The sequence below is a fragment of the Lepeophtheirus salmonis genome, chromosome 7, assembly GCF_016086655.4.
Source record: "Lepeophtheirus salmonis chromosome 7, UVic_Lsal_1.4, whole genome shotgun sequence".
NCBI classification, from domain to species: Eukaryota; Metazoa; Arthropoda; class Copepoda; order Siphonostomatoida; family Caligidae; genus Lepeophtheirus; species Lepeophtheirus salmonis.
The window spans coordinates 21,435,185-21,456,787 of record NC_052137.2 but is presented as its reverse complement, the minus strand read 5'-3'; the positions used below and the strand labels follow the sequence as shown (position 1 = coordinate 21,456,787).

At 27.7% G+C, this 21,603-nt stretch overlaps 1 protein-coding gene across 2 annotated transcripts in view; it reads left to right on the top strand.

Moving 5' to 3' along the window:
- Positions 1-21,603, top strand: part of mfr (ferlin misfire) — a 139,635-nt gene that overhangs the window by 21,944 nt on the left and 96,088 nt on the right. For both annotated transcript variants that reach the window (XM_071889923.1, XM_040716615.2), the window contains exon 2: positions 11,310-11,400. In XM_071889923.1, the coding sequence (XP_071746024.1) occupies positions 11,322-11,400 (79 nt within the window). In that variant the 5' untranslated portion in view covers positions 11,310-11,321. The remainder of the gene's footprint in view (positions 1-11,309; positions 11,401-21,603) is intronic.

Sequence of the window (21,603 nt, the reverse complement as noted above, 5' to 3'; positions counted from 1 at the left end):
ATGTCTCAAATTTCAGTAAGGATAAATTCCTGCCTCGTAAACTACCCTTGAATATAAAAATTATACAGACAACAGTTCGTATTTTTAATTGTTTTAAGATAAGTTTTTACGGCACACAGAAAGAACATATAACTAAAAATATATCAATATAATATATTTAAGTTTTTTTCATTTTTTTTATTGGTATATATTTTAGCTTAACAAAAAATTGTAAAATGGATAAACAAAGTTTGGTTAAATGGATATTTAAACTTTTTAACCATAATTATTGAAGAAAAATAACAATTTTCTTTGTCAAGTGTACCTTTCCATTTGACAAATAAATTTTATTTTTTATAGACATAAAACAGACTTAATTTAAATTACTATAAATAACTTTGCTAACTACTTTAATGTAAAGTACGGTAAGGGGTTGAATGAAGAAATCATTACATTACTCCAAAGAAAAAGTAAAATTATGTATTATAGGTTAAATAGACACAATAATTATATTTTTAAATTATATGATATATATATTAAGAAAGCAAAGTTATGTCTTTTTGATTATCAGGGGATTAATCATTTTAAACAACGACCGTGTGTAGATATAGGTCAGTACATCATATTAAAAAAGAATAGGAAGGGTGTAAATATTTTTATTCGTTGTTAATCCTCAGTATTTTTTAGCGGGCAAATTTTGTTGTCGTTGGCTACCTTGATTTTTTAATAAAGTGATATCATTATTATTTCATTCTTGAAGTGATAAAATCTATGTGATAAGTAGCTAGGTGTGAATGAGCTCATGATTAGGGATGAAAATCCTTTGCACTTTTGGTATGTTAAATAAATGAACGGAAAATCAATATGGTAAGCCTGACAATGTCTTTAATTTTTTAGAGGAGAGAAGCTTGACGTTTAATTAGATCAGGCACAATCAGCTGCGACAATGGAGGAGGAGGAAAGGAAATAAACAAGGACGTTAGCAAGAACTACTCCTATGTCGATTCTCTATTCTACTTTGAGTGCAATAAGGACTAACGATTAACAAAGCTCTGAACAAATCCTCAAGGTTACTCTCAGTCTTTTATGAGCACACAAGAATGTTGAATCAGTTTTTGAATATAATTTAATCTAGTAGAAAAGGAAGTATACTACTCAGGAGTTAAATAATAATGTTCACAGTTTCAAGTAAAAAAATTCCTTTTTCAGTCTGTCAAATACAATAAAACAGACTAGCTAAAAAAATGCATCCAATTTTCATCACTACATAGACAGGGAGCAACCTCTATTGAACAACCGAAGATATCTATTTTATTGGATTTTATCCTACACCAATCATCCGATTTTGATAAAAACCAATGCTAAATGAAAGCTGAATAAAAAATATTTATTATTATTCAGTATAGTCGCCTTTGGTGTCAATAATAGTCTCAACTCGACCTTGGAAGTGGGAACAGGTCTTGAGGAAAGTTTTCTTTGGGAGATTCCGGAATTCCTTCCTGATCCTGAAAATCATACTGGAGTTTTGGTTGCAGAGAAATATATTTGTTTGTCACTAAACTGTGCCCCATTTAAAGAAGTGCATGGGGTTGAGGTCTGGTGAGCTTGGAACAATGGTCCAACAAAGTTAAAAAAAAAAAAAAAAAAACGACAACCAGGTCAATGTTCTCTTTGCTGTGTAGCATGGAGAAGAGTCATAATCACCAATTGATATTTAATAATATTTGAGAAATAAAAAAATCCTCAATCATTTTACAAATTCGTAAAAAAAGAGGAAACTAAAAAATACAAACTTGGAAAGTTATATTTTATACCAATAAAGAAAATAAATATTGTTAAAGCAAAGTTTGTAGGTTTGTCGACTCCTAATAACTCCGAGCAATGCCAGGTACTACCGCTAGTAAATATATAAAGTGACTGCTATTTTTATTATTCACATTGTTGTACAAGAAACAAAAATCAGAATTATAAAAGTTAATGCTAAATTTATAACTGATTAAATCTTTTTTCTTACTTTAAAAAAAGTTAACAGATCTCATTAAAATAAGTTTGAATGCATTGCTTAAGTCTTGAAAATAAAAAAGTATACATTTTGTAAATAGTATTAATCAAATATGCAAAATAAGTACAATTCTGTAGGTGGTTTACTACATTTGTTAGGAGTGTACACGTAATTTATGTTGTATTTTAATAATATAGACGAATATTGCAAGAAGAGTTGCTATTTTGAGACTTCTTTGATCAACTAACAAAATATATATAATTAACATATATTAGCTATACATTATATACATATAAGGGCGTTAAAATCAAATCGGTACTTACGTGCACGGGCAATTTGTTTATGATGCAGCTGTCTGATGGCGTCTCTGTTTTCTTTTCTTTTTTGATAAAAATGTTTTTGCATCAATAAACTTTGGTGAACTTTTTGGCATAATAGCGACAGCTACTCCAGGTATAAAGAAGATTGAATTTACAGAGGAAGAACGGTGCTGTACTGTGTTGATGATTTTTGTCTACAACAACAGGGATATTTATAATCGGGAGCTTTCTAGAATGACTAGCGTCCCTTGAACCGTGCAAAAGATTTGTAAGACTTTTCTGCACCTTGTTAAGTCTCCGACAGGTCGCTGAAGTGACTGAGCTATGGCTTCATTGGAAGAAACCCAGCTACGTTGAATCTAAATCAAATCGAACATCACATGCCATCGAGGACTCTCTGATTGGCCTCTATCAAGAAGACAATGACCAACATGACAAGAAACTACCTTGTCAACGTATGTTACTCATTCTGGACCTGGATCCATCTTGTGATTAATGCTGGAAGCAGAAATATCAAATGAGCTCTTCTTTTACATACATATGTCCAATTCCAGCCAATTTTTAAGTCCATCAGTGAAAAATGTGACCTTAGTGACAATTTGAAAAAAATGCGCCCATTTGACCTTAACACGAGTGTTGTGGTAATCCACCTTTAGAGCTCAAATATAGTAATTACAATAATATATTTTTTTTAAACAAATCAAAATAAAATTAAATAACTCTTTTGCTGAGAAAAACTTATTAATTTGTAAATATTGGACTATTGAAGCTTGATAGCTATCCGAGAAATGTTTTATTTTCAATGATGATTTTAGTTTCCTTTAATTCTTGAGAAGAGAGCATTTAATTATAAAGTTACCACGAGTGTGTGAGTCATAAATGACAGAAAGTAACACAGACTATTGTTTGGAAAGTTTTAAAAGGAAGTCTTTATATGAATCAGAGTAGAATTTAGGATTGAGAGTGGATACAGTCGGGTGTTGGATACAGTCTGGGTTTTTTGATTATTCATTTCCTCGTTTAGATAATCATATAAAAAGTCATACCAGCTAAATTTCTCTTTTTCAAAACATAATTCAAATGGGTATGGTGGCCAAATTAAATTTCGATTTGTTTACGCACCAACATGGCAAATTTTATACAAATTTAGTTATACAGATCGAAAACAATTTTTTTAAATTTAATCTCACACTTTTATTCAGTATTTTTTAATTATCTCTAAGTATAGATATCCACATAAATTATTTGTCGTTAGCAAAAAGAAGAAAAAAGGTGTCTCACAAAATGAAGATTAAATATTGTATGTACATCCAAAACTTCTTTGTAATTTACTTTCTCTTGATAAAAATCTAAAAAAATCTTTTGCACTTTTCATTGCTGTCATTTATACTTTTCAAAGTTACTTTGATACACACATACAAGTTTATATATCATTGAATGCACATTTACCATTTTTTATGCATGGCTTTTACTTTCTTTTTTGTGCACTCTAAATTGGGATTTTTAATATTATTTCTTTGAAATAGGTGCAGTTTAAAAATTAAAAAAACATCAAATTCAAAACGGAGAATACTTATAAATAAAACTACATCAACACATGTCCTTTATAGTTATTTAAATACACAAATAGGTTGATATATACGGAATGCAACTATTTTATAAAATAGATCTTTGAGCCTTGCAAAACTTGCATACAAAGTTAGGACGTTCTTTCTTGATTTGGCGGTTACCCAGAAGTGTGAGGCGAAAAAAAAAAAAAAAATGGCGTCGATCAAGAAAGTTGTTAGCTAATCACATAGAAAGATGAATGGAAATGACACCTGTATGAATATAAATGACAATGTAACTTTCTATAGAATATATTTGTATTAGTTTCAATAGAATCGTCTATCAATAGAAACGTCGTAAGTTGGTAACTCAACGTGGCGCAGCCGAAAGAGTAAAGTTCCTTATCCACGAATTAAGGCACTTGAGAACTTTATGGGAGGAGTGGAGGCCTTAACATTAGAGAAAAGGACCCAAGATATGACGAATAAAGTTCAATTCATCATGTCCCAAGTCAAGGATGCCTTACAAGAAATGGAGAGGGGATTCAACTCTGAGTTAGAATGGGATGAAGAGGAGGCCAAGACTGAGGATATTTTTCATGACAAAGTCACTAAAACAGTCAAAGTTTTAAGGTTATCGATTCTAAAACTCTCAAAAGCTTTCATAAAACCAAACGAAAGAAACTCCCCTCACGTCCCAGAAGTGAAAACTTCAAAAATAAATAAAGATTTGAACCCAGAGAAACTCAGGAAAAACTAGACACGTGCAGAATTCAGATGATGGTGGAAAAGTTTCGAGCTCTTCTATTCTACAAATAAAATGGGTCAAATGAGCAAAGTAGAGCAACATGGAAATATAAAAAGTTGTTTAGATTTAAAATTACAAAGTATATTATCATTCACAACAACTCCATGGTCGATTATGATAAAATCTACAATTTTGTCATCAATAAGGCATACGTACTAGGGTTGGGTTTCGATCTAGAAATTTTTGCTTCGTTTGAATAACTATAGTATTTGTTGGGTCGATAAATTCGGTCTGGACTGGTGATATAGATAAAAATAGATCTCAATCGGTCCCATCGAAAAATTGGTCTCATTATAAATTGTGTTCTTGGTCACTTTTAAAGATAAAAGTCGAGGACGTCATGTGCGTTTCCAAGTTTTGATCATCGGTACAATGACATCACACAATACTTTATATGTCCACAACTGGGGATGGCTGATTCAACGAGGCAAAAAGGTAAATTCGTTGCAAATATCCTCATAGGATCATCATTTTCTTTATTAATTAAATGACCTATAAGAAATGCTGCATATAGAGGAGTTTGATACCCAACTTTTTCAATGTTAGGTATCTCAAGTTTGTAATTAATTCCTGGGAGCCGATGTCTAATTGACAGAACCTGTAAAGTATAGAATCATGAAAGAGGCTGAAAAATTTATTTGATTGCATAAGAAGTGATAACAAATAGAAGTCGCTTTCATATTTTTTGGAAAATTGAATAGTTTTCAGCTTTAAGAATTATAGTAAGATAAAAAAAAAAAAAGGGTGTTGAATTAATTGCTTGTTTCCACCTAACTACAATTACTTAGTTGCACATAAAATTAGAATAGGGGAAATAAAATATTGTAAATAAATTTTCAATCATGAATCGTGAAATTCTTCTGATTCCTGAGATAAGCCTTGACATTCTCGAATATAAGATTTTTAAAATGAAAAAAAAGAAAAAAAGAAAAAGAACCCCAGTACCTAATTTCAAGAAAATAGTTTGTGATGGAAAAATCGTAACTAAAACTGATGATATTATAAGCTACTTCCATTCTGGATTCCACTCACTTGTTTGGTCTGGAAGACTGATTTTCCAAAAGGCAAAAAATGGAACTGAAACATGAACAAAAAGTGTTTACTATGGAGAATATCACTCAAAATTATAAAAATAAAAAATAGTAAAGTTTCAAGAGTATTGTCTAAATAAAGCTTGTACTTTTACTAAATATAAGTTTGTCAGAGTACTTATTGCATAATATACCCGTATACATACAATGATATTCAAATTTTTATAAATTAATCCACTGATGATTTGAATTGTTGTTCTATGTTTTAAAAATGATGAAAACTACTTTAAAATTTAATATTTTCAATTTCTATACATAAAGCTATAATATTAGCTATAACAATCTCTAGATATAATATATTTTGTAGAAAAGTTTTGATTGATGTAGAACAGGATTAAAATAAATTTTTCGTATTCTAGAAAATATTTTATATGTAATAGATTTTAAAATAAATATCTTCTGAATCATTGAATGAAAATGCAAATATTATAGACTTCTCAATTTGGCAAAAACAGTCTATCTGCTTAAATGTACTTATTTATCGACATAAATTTAAAAAAAAACTGAAACTAAGGAATGAAATTTATAACTTATGGACCTAAGGAAATTACTTTATAAGAAACCTAATAAAAAGAAGAAAAAAAGTAGTATAAAATTGTTAAATAAAGCTATAAAATAAAGAAGGTAAAATATTAAAATGACAAATTAAAAAGCAAAAAAGTAAAGTTCTAAAAATAGAAAGATCCTTGAGATTTTTCATCTTTAAAAATGCTAATATTATTCTATGAACAAAATACAATCTTGAATTAAACTTTTTTAAGCTATCCAAACAATATTCTTTTTGAGTCTAAATAATAGTTTTTTATAAAAAAGTGAGATATCAACTGGTAAAGTTGAAAAATATATAAATTGATAATTGAACAAGCAATTACATAAGTTTTGAAGATATATATAAAAAATAATTTTTAATAAACTTGAGTATCAGTTATTGGAAAAAATTAGTACTGTTTTAATAAAACTAGTACACGTAGTTTCAATAAGAGAAAAAGTTTACGTGTCAGAAATAAGCTATTACACTGTGTAACATCATTTTCGCCTACCAAATTAAACCCACGTGTTTTTTTTAATTTGTCAGATAGAGTTACACTGATTAAGTATAAGTTAAAATTATAGTATTGAATTAACTCCATCTGACAAAGAAATTTTTATTTGAAGTACATATAGGTATAAGAATTTTCTAGGAAAGACCATGGCGCAAACCTACCTTAGATTATAGTTACGATTCAGAGTATTATTTTGGTGTGAAATAACTATATACATAAAAATTAAATTAAATTATAAAAAATATTTTGACTTTCAAAAGATATATTCATATTATTTATTAAGTTATCTTGAATTCAGATTCCCCACAATGTGTATTAATCATTTAAAATGAAGTATTTTGTTTGGAAGCGAATATTTTTTCAATTGTTTTATATTTTATCTTATACTAAAGAAAAAAACTTTATATCACAAATTAAAAAGATTTGCTGTCATAAAAAAGTTTAATCTTGATTGATTTTTTCAGTTTGACTTTTAATTTTCTTAAAATACTAAATAAATAAGTAATATAAGGTTGCGTGGAATGTTTATAAATAAAATAAAATTTCAAACGAAATTTAAACTGAAAAAATCAATTAAAATCGACTGTTTTCAAAATATACTCAATATAATTATTTTATAGTTTTAGCTATAATATAAAGCAATTGAAAAAATATTAGCTACCGCTAAGTGATATTATATTTTACTTAATTTTGGTAGGACATTTTGTAGGAACTTTATTTAGTATAACTGAATAAATAATTTGTTTTTCGAATTCTGAGATGGTTTTAATTAATTTGTATTTCCATTCATTTTCATCTATATAATTATTTCTCATAATTTTAAAAATATGATTTAAAAAAAGGGCTTTGAAGGCCAAACGTACTACAATTGAAGGGGTTAATGGTCATTTTTGTATTATACGGTTTAAGTAATAATGATATATGTTGGTTTTAGCCATTGGACGTTCCAAGATCTAAGTTTGGTTGCATAGTGTACAATAAATCTCACTCTGTTCAAGGAGGACCTCCGTGCTCAGCCTCAATAAAGCAAATAATTAAAAATGACGAAATCTAACAACTCTAATCCTGTGCATGTTCGTAAACAGCAGATCTTTGATGTCTAAAAGCAATATGTACAAAATATAAAGAATATTGATGAACACGATAACTTTTTAAGTCATCGAATTAATCATACTAGACATGAAAAGTTTAATGTGGTTACATGAAAATATATTATATACTTTTTGAATAATTGTAGAAGAAAATGATCAGTATATATATAATCAAGTTAGTGTGTGTGTCTTTTATGGTTGCTACACGGTTGGGACTAGGAGGGTGAAACTTTGAATGGGTGCATCTTTAGAACTTGTTCAAGTTAAGACGGGAGTGCCGATTTTCAGAGGGATGGTCATACCAGGAGGCTTATTATAAACCCAAAACAAAACAAAAAAAAAAAAAATTTTTTTTTTGGAGCTCAAGGAAAGTATGTAGGGGGTTAAGTTATAAATCAAAAAGTGACTGGTGTCTCCAAAAACAACTATAAAAATTAAGAATTTGTTTAAATTTAAAGTTATTTGAAAAAAATAAGAAATCGTTGAATATTACACTTTCCCTTTTTTTTCAGGTACAAAGAAATGGATTTTCCAATTGAACATTAGATTTGTAAAAAAAATTATTTATACAAATTTGTATGGAAATTTGTTTGCATATACATTTGACACAAAAAATTGATACTTAACTGAAATACTCTTTATTTTCTGAATAATTTTTCAATTTTTTTTGATTTGGCATTTTTTTGAAAAAAAACAAAATGGTCTTTTCATATTTAGAAATTTTTTCATGCATATATGCTGTTATGTTATTTGAAGTTTAAACCATTTAAAAGATATATTCATAGTAACACATTTCATATAATATACAGGGGAGGCATTTTATAATGCCTGTAAGAATCCAATAACACCCTCCCGAGCAATTTTGGGTAACCCATCGCTAGTTATGCATAAAATATATAAGTTATAAGGATGACATTTCAAGGTCTTTTCACAATGATTACATACTGGTAAATAATGGAAAAATAAATATATTTACAACTTTTATTGCGCTTTATTTTATGAACACTTTATATGTTTATTAATTTCAAAATCAATAATCTCACACCAATAGAAACCACAAATATATAAATTATTTTTTTTTTGTTGCATTCTTAAAAACATTTTTTTATGAAAAATTCAACCAAAATATTATATTTGACATTTTTATCTTACACTCCTATATATACAACTAAAAAAACCTTTTTTATAAATTTTATTATATTATTTTTAGCTGTAAAATAAAAGTTATTTAAATTAAATTATCAAATTGTAGATATTTATAACACAATTTTACACTATTATGTATTTGATATATAAAAAAATTTCTATATTCATCACCACTTTAATTACTTTTTTTTTAGAGAAGATACGAAATAGTGCATAAAATTACAAATGACAAATAATTATGATTTCTATCATTATACAGATAGCATATATGCAGTCATATTCAATTATAAGAAATTCATATGGAATAAAAATACGCTTATAGACAACGTTATCTCAAATACCAATTTCTTTAATACAAAAAAAACTTATATGGAAGAAAAATGTGGTATAAAATCACCATAAAGTCAAGTCAGATTCCTCTCCCCCTCCCCCTTTTTTTTTTTTTTTTTTTTTTTGGTATAACTTCAAAGGAATTTTAATGGAAAAAATTAAAATATAGAATTCCCATACGGATTATGCTGTACAAATTTAAAGATCTTTTTTTGTTTCTTTTGAAATTAATTTCACATTGCTTTTCAAGCAATATGAATACATTTCATGAGTTACCTTCAAAAAAACTAATTATAACACAATAAAATTACTAAATATATTAAATAAATATGACATTTTAATAATAAAAACTATGTTGTTTTAGATTATTTACATAAATATCTAAAAATGGTGGTTTTTTATATACTTCAGATATAAGAAAAATCCAGATATAGTTACACTTTTCCTGTAAAATAACAGTTTCCATTTGCCAGATTTTACATTGTTTTCTTATATGAACAATTAACAAAGATCTGATTTTCCTTTACGTAACTACAATTGAGATATTAGCCTAAATTGACTAAGAGCGATAGGAAGGTCAGTTTTAAAGAAAAATAACTTTCTTATAAAATTATTTGTTCGAAATTTACTAATTTAAACTCCACTTGTTAATGAAATGATTTCAAGATACTGAGTCAAAATTAAACCTAGGGTTTTATCACCATTTATATGAACATACGAAATTTTCCGTAAACATAAGTACCATATGAAATTCAATATATTAGTTTACATCCACTCTTAAAGTATACAATAAATATATAGATACAAAAACTTAATGTGATACTCGTAAACAAAAATAATAAATGTATTTTAATGTATATAAATATTTTATAAAACAACACAGCAAATATTTTTGAAAAAAAAAAAAAATGTTATACGTTTCTTTATGTATTAAATATTATAAATATATATAAGATGATAAATGAATATTTTAATACGATGAATTAAATCACTAAGAATAGGTCAGTTATATAGTAACTTTAGTATTCTTTAAAAAATTATAGAATTTAAAAAGCTGTATCTTAAACTTTTATGATAATTGCATAAGAACTCACTTTTTTTTTAAATTGACAATTTTCAAAACTTTGAGGCCGTTGAGCTACCTCTAAATATGCTTTAATTTATCTACAACTTTGCCAATTGTATTTTAGTATAAATAGAAACATATTACGGCAACCCGAACATTTCAAAAAAATAATAAGCACCTTAAATATATAGATATATCATGTGTAATTTGATTATATATCTGACCCAAATATGTTTTTACATTGTTACACAATCTTATTTAAATTGTGTATATGATAAATTAGCTCTCAAAAGGCAAAGATAAGATCCTACTCTTTTATTTACTGATCGATCCAAACTAGAGTTAAATGTACTAATCTAGTCATTCTATAAGTATTTTAATTATGTTATTTTCATTGACTCAAATATTACTGTTTTTCATAGGGATCAAGTAGTATTTATTTACTTGAGGTCTTATTTCATATGATGAAGTAACATCAAGATTTTTGGAAATGCGTCTATTTTACTTAATAATTATATAAATTATGAGTCTTCAATATGGCGTCGATTTCAATTAGGATGCAATTTATGACATATTTGATAAATCTGCTATGAATGGGTATAAATAATAATTTTATAGATTTGTGGATATTTAGAACACAATTTAGCTTGTGCATATTTGTTTAAACACTTATCATTTTTTAAATTTAAAGCATGAATATTAATTTAAAAATGTGTTCAAAATGTAATAATTACTTAATGAAAATAATAGAGTAAAAAAACTTATACCTTTCAATAATTATCACTTTACCAGAATTTTTTTATAGATATACATTATTAATATATATTGATTGTGTAATAATAGAAAATAGTAAATTTTAGATTTAACTTAATAAAACTACTTATAGGTAAGAAGCAGAATGTCTCTAGTTGTGAAGCTCATTGGATTTAATGGCTCTGGTACAGGAGGAGATCGCATTGCAAAGGCAACCTTCCGAGGTAATAATGGTTCTTTTTTTTAATTGGGTATTTATTAGATCATTTTATATTCAATCTATTTTTACGTGAAATTTTAAATAGAGTTTTATCCAATCTAAGATTTATCTATAAAGCCATAGAGTAAAAATATTTAAATTATAATTTATTTTAAGAATAAATGTATTTGACTTCACTCAAAAATTTAATTATTTATCTTTTTGATATAAACAATTTGTTAAAGATAGCCTTTAATTTGGGAACTATATTATGGATGGAAAATGCTAGAAATTATTGTTAAGTTAACTAAATATGTAATATCAATTGCTATTTATAAAAAAAATATTTGTTAAATTTGGACTTGATGGGAAATAATTTTTAATTTTTGAAATTTAAAAATATGACGAAACCCAATTTAAAAAACGTTATTTTTAGATTTTACATACGTTAGGGTGAAACAATTTTTCTTTTAAATACGTATTTGTTCGACATAAAGTAGTCTCTTTTATCAATTAAGTATTTTTATGAAGAATATACAACTAATCATTGAATTGAAAAGAACGCAAATAAAACTTTAAATTCTTTTTACTTTTTCGTTGCTAATTATTGCTTGTATAAAAGTATTATTATAACAGTTGTCAATGAATATTTACCAGCACTAGGAATGACGTTAAATATAGGAATATAACGATGGATAATAATTGAATAATCTAAATCGATCTGTAATAAATAAGGAATCAATGGCAGAAAAAAAAAAAATCAAATCACATTATTTTTACTTTTTATGTATTAGATTTACCCAAACAAATGCGCTCAATAACGTTACTAGAAATACAAAGAAAGAGAGTTATTAAATTAATCTGCTTGTGTGCCCTTCGATTCACTGGTTGCCTAACATGTTATAATAATATTAATGGAGTTACGTGTCGTACCCATTTCACAAATGGCCAAATTGGGAACCCTGTACAACCTGTGTCTCTTTTTTTTATAAGATACAAAAACCTGTTTGTTTTTTTCTGACAAAATTTGTCTTCAAATTGATATGAGTCTTGATTACGCTTACAAAATTTCATTAGAAACTTATTTTCTTTAACTTAATGTTACTTTGAAAGTGTGTTTATCCACTAAAGAGACCTAAATCTCCTTTCTTGTGTATATCATTTTTTGAACAAAATACGGGCAATCTTCCACGGGGAATTTTGCCCAGGCCAGTTTTCCTAGGACCATGTTGTGTGTATCAAATTTTGGCCAAATTCATATTTTACTTTCCGTATACGACTTTTGGAGGGTGAATTTAATAGTTTTTGAGTTATTCAACAATTTTTGAATTAATTACCGAGATTTCAATGTGTGTTCTTTATGCGTTCTTATTATTTTTGAGTCCAACGATGAATATTAGAAAGGTAGAAAGTAGAGAATTAAAATTGTTTTACTTTGTATCGAAAATGTCTTGATTGGTAATAATAATTTTATAATGAAGAAAAATTATATCCTCTAAAGTCTAAAAAATTTAATATTAATTTATCTACTGGCTTAGAATATGAAATACTAGCGGAAGTGCCCTGCATTGCCCGGAGTAATTAGGCGTCGACTAAAAGACACTTTTTAGTAATATTAAAGAAAGTAACTCCACAAAAAATCCTCAGTATTACTCTCCGTTTTTCGTGAGCACACTCACACGTTACTACTCAATATCAATTCATATGACGTGTTCTCTCGTCAAGAATAAAATGAGAACTTTAGTCTTAAGAGCGCTCACTTATAAAAAAACAAACAAAAATTAAAGCATTTTAACATACCAGAGTTTATATTCAATTACAATCTTAACGTATACTGAAAATGCAAATAAAAAAAATATATTAATACAACTACATTATTATTTCTAGTGTCAAAAATATTTATATGATTTACATTATGGGGTACAATATACAGACATTGTACCCTGTATACACGTCCGATGCTATACACACTCGCCTGAAATATTTCATTAATAACAATATATTGTTATTTCTTATAGAGAAATATGTTCATGATATACATCACTATATGCAGTTATACATGTTAGGATATATTCAGACAAACAGTAAGACTAACTTTGCTTTGTTAATATAGAGGGTGGACAAGGTAAATCCAGAATAACTTTAACATCTAATTATGAGACTTGTATAAGAGATAGAAAGATAATTTTAAAAAAATTTGAAAGCCACATTAAATTTAAAATGATTATTTATAATAAAAACCTTCGTTCTACATCACAATCTGTACACTAGTCAATCCTGAGGGCATTTTTGAGGATCCCTTTGATTTCAGTCCTTGGCCAGCCTAGCAATCGGTGTATCTGGATGAGTGTCAATTGATAGTTTCAAGCCAGTTATGAACCTTTTAATTTAAATTTTATTAGATCTTTTTGAATGAGCTGATCTCTTAGTCTTTCCCTCCTCATCTAAGGCTTTAATCACGTCATAAACTGTTGATTTTGGATATTTGAAGAAGGAAATTATCTCCTGTACATTGTGTCTGTGCGTCGAGATTCGATGAAGGAAATTTTCCTGACTATTTCCATGCTTGAACGACGAGATACTCAAAAAAATCTGTCATTAAATTCGACAGCTAACACAATTAGCTTGTAATTTTTTTATAGATATTTCATCACAAAACCTCTCCAATACTCATAATTAGCCGTTAAAGTTATTCCGGATTTACATTGTACACCCTGTCGATAATGATAAAAAAGTGTTCATTTTCTTCACTGATTCGTATAGGTATTATCATATTAAACATCTACAAAGTGCAAAAAATTCTTAACCCTTTACACCCTGAATAACGTTTCATATGGAATTAAAAAAATTAAACAATAGTATAAATAGTTGATATTTGTAAAAAAAAGTAATAATAAAAATTTTTAAACATTTTTTTTCAAAAAAAAAAATTAATTTTCTGTGAATATGTGATTTTTTTCCAAAAATTATTATGTGACGAATTAGTCACATACGAGAGTAAAGGGTTAATATCTATTTTAATGCTGCAGTGACTAGACACTTCAATGAATTACTTTCGTATAGATTTGAAGGGAATTAACAGAGTTTTCAAAAATGAATTAATAAATTAACTTACTTTTTCTCTTTTTAATTTTTGTTTTTAAAGCTGTATGTAATTGTTTTCTGAAGATTTAGTCAGAATTTTACGACGGTACAGTCTTGTAAGTACCGGATCTGAACAGCGATTTTTATTCAAAAGATGTCTCCGATCAGAATTAACGTTATTATTCATATTACCCATCATAACTCATGAACACTCGAGCAAAGATTAATCATTTAACTAAAATGTTAGTACAAGTATTCTATGACATCTTTAGATTACGTATATTTGAAAATAGTCTGTATAAGAATATATATTGGACATACATATGATCGTAACAGTGGATTTTTTGGATAATATTTATATAAATGTGATGTCTCTATCCCATCATTCCTATTACATATTCTCTTATATATAATCATTTGTAGTCTATTCAAAGCATTACAATAAAATTATTTGCATATTGTAAAATAATTTTTTTCTAAATGTAAAGTTGATATAAGGAATAGAATATATTCTTAATACAGAGTTACGTTTGTAAATACATGATTTTTTTTTATAAAATCGTTCTCTAAATATTTGAAAGCTATTTAAAGAAAATGTAGCTATAATTTTTGAGGAAATCGAAATTTTATGCCTCACTTTTTGAGTTGCAATTAGTCAAAAAATAACTTAAAGCTTAGAAAATTTTATAATTACATGACTAAATGATTTTAAAGTTGTTACAAAAAATATTCAGAAACGTAAATTTTATAATGATTTATATAAGTATTTCCGTTGTTGAAATTAGTTAATTTGTAAATAAGTTATTTTTTTAAATAAAAAAACAAGCCTATCAAATTGACTTTTAAAAAAATAAGTTTTGTAGAACTAAATATAACACTATGCAACAAAAATAACTTTTTGGAAATTCCGTCAACTGTAATTAATGTTTATTAATGCTATTCTGGAATGTGTTTATCTATTGTCATTATCTTTTACTTTCATCAAACTCACTTCGGGTTATCACTTTGAATCAGACTTAATGTATACTATAAGAACATGATTTAAAAAAAGTTTCAAAGACCAAACCTATTAAAGTTGAACATTTTAATGATATTTTCGATATCTATGGCTTAAATATCAATATTATATGTTCGTTCTTTCTGTTGCATAGTGTTATCTGTAATAATTATTACCTCCCACAGACAAAGGCTTATGTTTTCACATTGTTTATAATCAGGATTAACAATTCCATTGATATTATAGTATGTAAGTGTTTAGATTTAGAAAATGTTATGACTTTCATTTAAAAAAAAATATATATATGGATATTTTTCAGATCAAATTCCCAAATTCAGAAAACGATCAAAATATATAAAAGGCCATTGAGGCCAAAAAATAAATTATACATCCCCAATTAATTGTAAAATGGTCAAAATATTAATTTTCTTTTCTAGAATAAATGTTTTTAAATTAAAAAAGATGGTATGATACAAAATAACATCAATGAAAATGAATGGATTTAAATTTGATACAAAAACAGTAACCATTTTTTTATTTTTCGTTGATTGGAAAATTGTTTTGTTATAAAAAAAGGAAGTGTTTTTATCAGTGCGAGCTATATTCGTTACAAATACAAAGTCTACATTGTTATTTTCTTTTTTTGAGTAAAAACGAGCCATTTTTTCTGATAACATAAAAATAAACTTTGAGAGATTATGTGAAGTTCCACAAAAGTTATTGTTTCAAATTATATTTGACTTCTTTGTATTTTATCTAAAAAATTACTTTTTAACACAAGGAAAAAACTTTATGTAGAAAATACAAGCAAAAACATTAATAAAATTTACACTTCTAGGTATTTGTTACCTTAAATTCATTCTCGTTACACTCTCCAAATCAATAAATATAAACATCAAGGAAACAGCTTCCAAAAAAAAACAGAAAAGTATTTTGACAAAAACAATTATGTCATTAGAAGTGTGCAGTCCAATAAATAAGAATTAAGAAAACGTAAAAAAAAAAAAAAAAAATCATGTAATAAATAAACAATTTATTTTTATATATTTAAGTCTTTTTATAATTATATATTTTTCAGGGAATACTTGTTTTCTTCTCAGATATGGAATTTATTCAAAAATATATGTTACATATGATTTTCATTTTGAAAGCTTATAGAGTTGTATTGCAACTGTAGCAAGATTAATGAACATGTTGATATATATGTATTTCTATTTTGAATTATTCAATTCACACATATTGTATTTTGCATATATGTGGGCTGATATAAAGAAATATTCACATCGTATATTTATTTTAAAATTTGATTAACTCCACCTATGTATAAATGTAAGTATGTGTAAACAAAAATACCGATAGTTTCAATTTCAATATATACAGATCTAAATTTATTTATACATTTACAAATGTAAATATTTTATTCGCATTTTTTTATATATTTATAAATGTAAATATTTTGTTCGGATTTTTTTGTACTTTTACAAACTTTAATTTTTTAAAGGAAACATGATCTAACAAGTTTGCACTAGTCAAATAATATTGTTTACCAGCGTACAAATATTAATCAAAAAAAAAATAATAATAACAGTTTGAGAAAAAATATTAATATGATTTGGTGTAGTCCTGGTCTTGTGCCCTAGGATGGAGTCCTGTCAGACAATGGTTTTTTGCACCATTGTACTCAAACAACAACACCGAATAATGGGTATTAGATACCCCCCTTTCACTATTTACTTTTTTTTTGATAAGCTAGGGTGTACTTTAGCTCTTTGCTAAACCTTATCTAAAGTAACTTTCCTTATATATATAAAGTAATTCTGTTTTTATCTCTTTTTTAAAATGAGTTTACTTAAACGCCTGTCACATTTTATTTAACATTACATAATGTTCAATACAAATATCAAGTACGTCTTTATTTTATTGACTTCCTCGAAGGGAAAGAAACAAACTCCGGCTCCAGAGTGTTTTTATTGTTTTTCTTATTTTCAGTTGTATAAAAGAATATAAAGTGTAAAGTATAAACTATTAAGTCGTGATTACGGGGTGTGATTATCGTGTCTTTGAAGTTCCAGATGAAATCAGGGCTATGACAGTACTCCCAAAAATCCTCACATCAACTTTTCTAGCAACCAAACTCATATGTCAGACAGTAGCTGACCTTGCCAAGTACATGCTGGACGGAGTGGATGAGGACTTCATCTACGCCTTGCTTGCCATGTTCCCATCAGATAACATCGTAGAAAGATTCAGCAGATACCGACAACTCACCTGAGGAAACTACCTATGTCAGATGAATTCTGAAAGCAGGGAAAAAGATAAAGTATCTTGTAAAATTTGACGGCAGGGCCATCTTAAGTGCTCAAGGAGGTGTTGGCTGATGTTGACATGGAAATTATTCTCACAGATTGGCAGGCTTCAGATCTGGAGACAATGACCACCGAAGTGAAAGGAATGCATTGTATTTCGTTACATTGTACATTGCCTCACTCATTTTTACATTTTTGGATGTTGGAGACTCTCCACTTGACACTGGTATTAGGATCGGGGCAGAGTCTGAAGAAGAACAAGTCGACCTCAGAAAGTATATTGACGTCATGAGCTGATGAGGGCTACCTGCATCAACAGACATGTTCCTCACCTCTATCTAAGCTCAATCTCTGTTCAGCCTCATCAACAGCAAAGAGCAACAAAGGACTGCCTCCTACACCAAACCCAAAAGCTTCTTTTGAAGCAACATTATGTGAGAAAATTCAGGAGAGCTCAGATACTGAAATTGAAGTAATGTTGGACAGAGAGTGTATAAAGGGTCAACTATGGCATAGAATTCTTTGCAAGATTTCACTAGTGCTTTTCAATGCAATGGGAAAGATCTTGGTCGTTCAACTCAAATTGTAAAATATGACAACAGAACCATTTTAGGTCATTATTTAAACCTGCAGTTGGACCATGCTATCCCAAGTACCGGGTAATAAGGTTCATCAAAGCTGCATTGGTATAAATGAAACTAAAATGGTTCATAGTTTTCATTTAGCTACTAATAAGGTAATCATGCATAAATAGGAGTAAATATATGATAAAATGGCAATCATAACGCGAGTTTCAAGAGTTTGTTGGATCCATATAGACTAAACCGCTTACTTTGCAAACTTTGAAAAATCTAGGGAAAAATTCAAAGTTATAAACGGTTTGGATGCACTTCCGACAAATTGAGGATTTGGAAGCCTCGTGACAGTATCAGAAACATCCACAATGCCATGGTCAATATTACCCCAATTAGTGTTTCTCATACAGAGCCATTTTATGTATTTTATTATGTTATTAAAACATTTGTAATTATAAAAAACTAACGATTCTACAACATAATTTTCCACAGTGTATTCGATATTTACAACTTAATCTTTGTTTGCACAACAAATTTCACTCACAAATAGAGATTAATTAAAACATAAATAAAAAATCGTTGAAAAAAGGTGAAAAAAAAATACTTAATCTCTTTTTATGATTAGCAAAATTAGCTTGAATGGAATATGGTTGAAAGATTATGTCAAAACAAAGTAATTAGAGCTAATAGTAAAGTGTATATTAATGTTTATCATTTTACACAAAGTCCCATATTAACCTATACTAATTATTGAATATTTACTAATGATCTTTTTTGCAAATATATCAATAAGCAATAAAACTATTGTCCAACGAAAAAAATTATTGAAATTTTGGCGGTCAAATACAAATAAAGTTAAGCGATGTTTTTAAAACAAGGGGAAACAAATGTTTAAAACTTAAGAAAAATTAGAGTACATAAAATTACATTAAAGAGTATTTCGAATTCACTACACAAGCAAAAACAATGTTGTTGGATCATTTTGAAACTAATTAATCCATGTTTATTTACTTAAGTATTATCCACCAGGGAATTTTGCCTATGATCAATTTCCCCTAAACAATTAGATAAATATCATTATTATCCTTAATATAATCTATATTATTAAAGTAAAGTTTTTTTTTGTATATTTGTTTAGGGAAAACTCATTTTTAACAATATTGTAATATATATTAATAAACAAAGTTTATTATCTGTTTGTTTATTTGTCTGGGGAGCATACATTCCATGAGAAATTTTGAGGAAAAAACAGATTAGACAAAAAAAAATTATGTAATATTTTTGACAGTAGACGAGTTCAGATTTGAAACTTTTAATCTGTGACTAAATCCCACTCTGAGGCTTTAAAGGTCAAGACATTATTATTTTGATGAATATTTGATTTGCAATATATCATAGACCTAAACAATAATGAACAATTCTAATACAGCATGAATAAGCTATTAATTATTAGCTTATGTCACGTGTTTTTTTTTACTTTTGTTATGTAATAAAAGTCAAATTATGACCTTTCTTTTGACCTTAAAATTTTCAAAGTACATGATTTTTGATTTTTTTAACCATGCAACTTATTATAACTTCAACTCTTTTTTTTATACTGTAAAGTGTAAAATTCATGGAATTAGAAGTAATAGTGTGATTTATAAGAATTATAACTTCTTTCTATACTGTATTTTCGTACATATATTATATTTCCATATAAAAGTTTGACCTTCATGGGATTAAAATTTGAAAAAAATGAAAAACGATATAGCTAACTTAAATTTTGATAAGAAAATTCTTAGCTTTTTAATGATGGATTATACTCGCCTATAATTTTTTCAATCTACAATACATTGTTAATCAAATATTCATGAAAATGCTCTAGCTATTTCACATTTGTGGCCTCAGAACTTAGGGTTGAATAGGTTAGATCCAAAATTTCATCTCTAAGCTGTCTTTTGTTGTTAATACAAAATATTACATTTTGTCAAATCCGTTTCCTCGTAAATATTTATTGTGGAAAGATCCATACATAAAGTTGGGGAAAAGTAATTTCGTATTTGGTGCCCCTTTTTTTAAATATATATATCCTGTTTACTATTGGTCATATCGGATCGAAAGATAAGGCGTGGTAAATGTGTACATGTATTCTTCAAACGCTTTGGGGCAGTAATGCACTCGACCAGTTCAGCCGTGAACTGTTGTGCGTGGAGTATGTTGGTCTCAAAGGAAGAAATTCGCTATATTTTAAATTGTAACTACCTGAAAGGGAAAAACGCGTCGAAAGCAATTAAGAAAATTAGTGATGTATATGGGGTCGATACTCTATCAGTTTGTGTTGTACAACAGTGTTTCGAGAGAAAAAAAATCCGCTCAATTCTGTCCTTTACTGTGAACAACTCGACCGTTTGAAGCTGGCGATCGAACGGATGTCGCCTGCATGGTTAAATTGGAGACAGCAAGACATCATCAAGACAAGGCCAGGCAGCACACGTCTTTGATGGCGCCCGAGACTCTCTGGGAGCTCGCACAAGAAGTTCTTATGCATCCACCCTACAGTCTGGAACTGGCACCAAGTGACTACTACCTGTTTCTGTCTACATCCAACGCGCTTGCAGGTACAAATTCGGCCTCAATACAGAAATGTGAATATTGTTGATCGAAGTTTTTTGCCATTAGGGACAATGACTTCTACGAGAAAGGCAACATGAAGTTGGATTCTCTTTGACAACAAATTATCAAAGAGAACGGGGCATATTTGGCATAACAATTCTTTTAAAGCATTGGAATATGTGAAAAATACGAAATTACTTTTTCTCCGACCTAATATATCTTATATTTATAAAGCAAAGGTTGTTAGTTTCTTTATTTGTCATTTTAGAAACAAGTGTGTGTAGTTTAAGCTCAGTACGTCATATTTAAATTAAAATAATAATAATAAATCATGGTCAGTTATACATTGGATAAAAAAGTTGAACTGAGATAGAAAAGCTAGTAGATATTTATAAGTTTATAAGCAAAGTTTTTTTTTCTGTCTGTCTGTTGTTGATGCGTAATAACTCTGAAAAATACCAATAATCCGGCAAATATATGATAAGTTACATGTTTACTTATCAATGATGTGAAATTGATAATGTGATTGAAATGCATTTATTGGAATAGTTTTACGATTGATTTACATTCCTATCTTTTTTTAAATTAACAAATTCACTATGAATTTGCTGTTCAATTCAATACAATATTGGTTATAAAACCATAAATATATATATATGAAAAGAGTATTA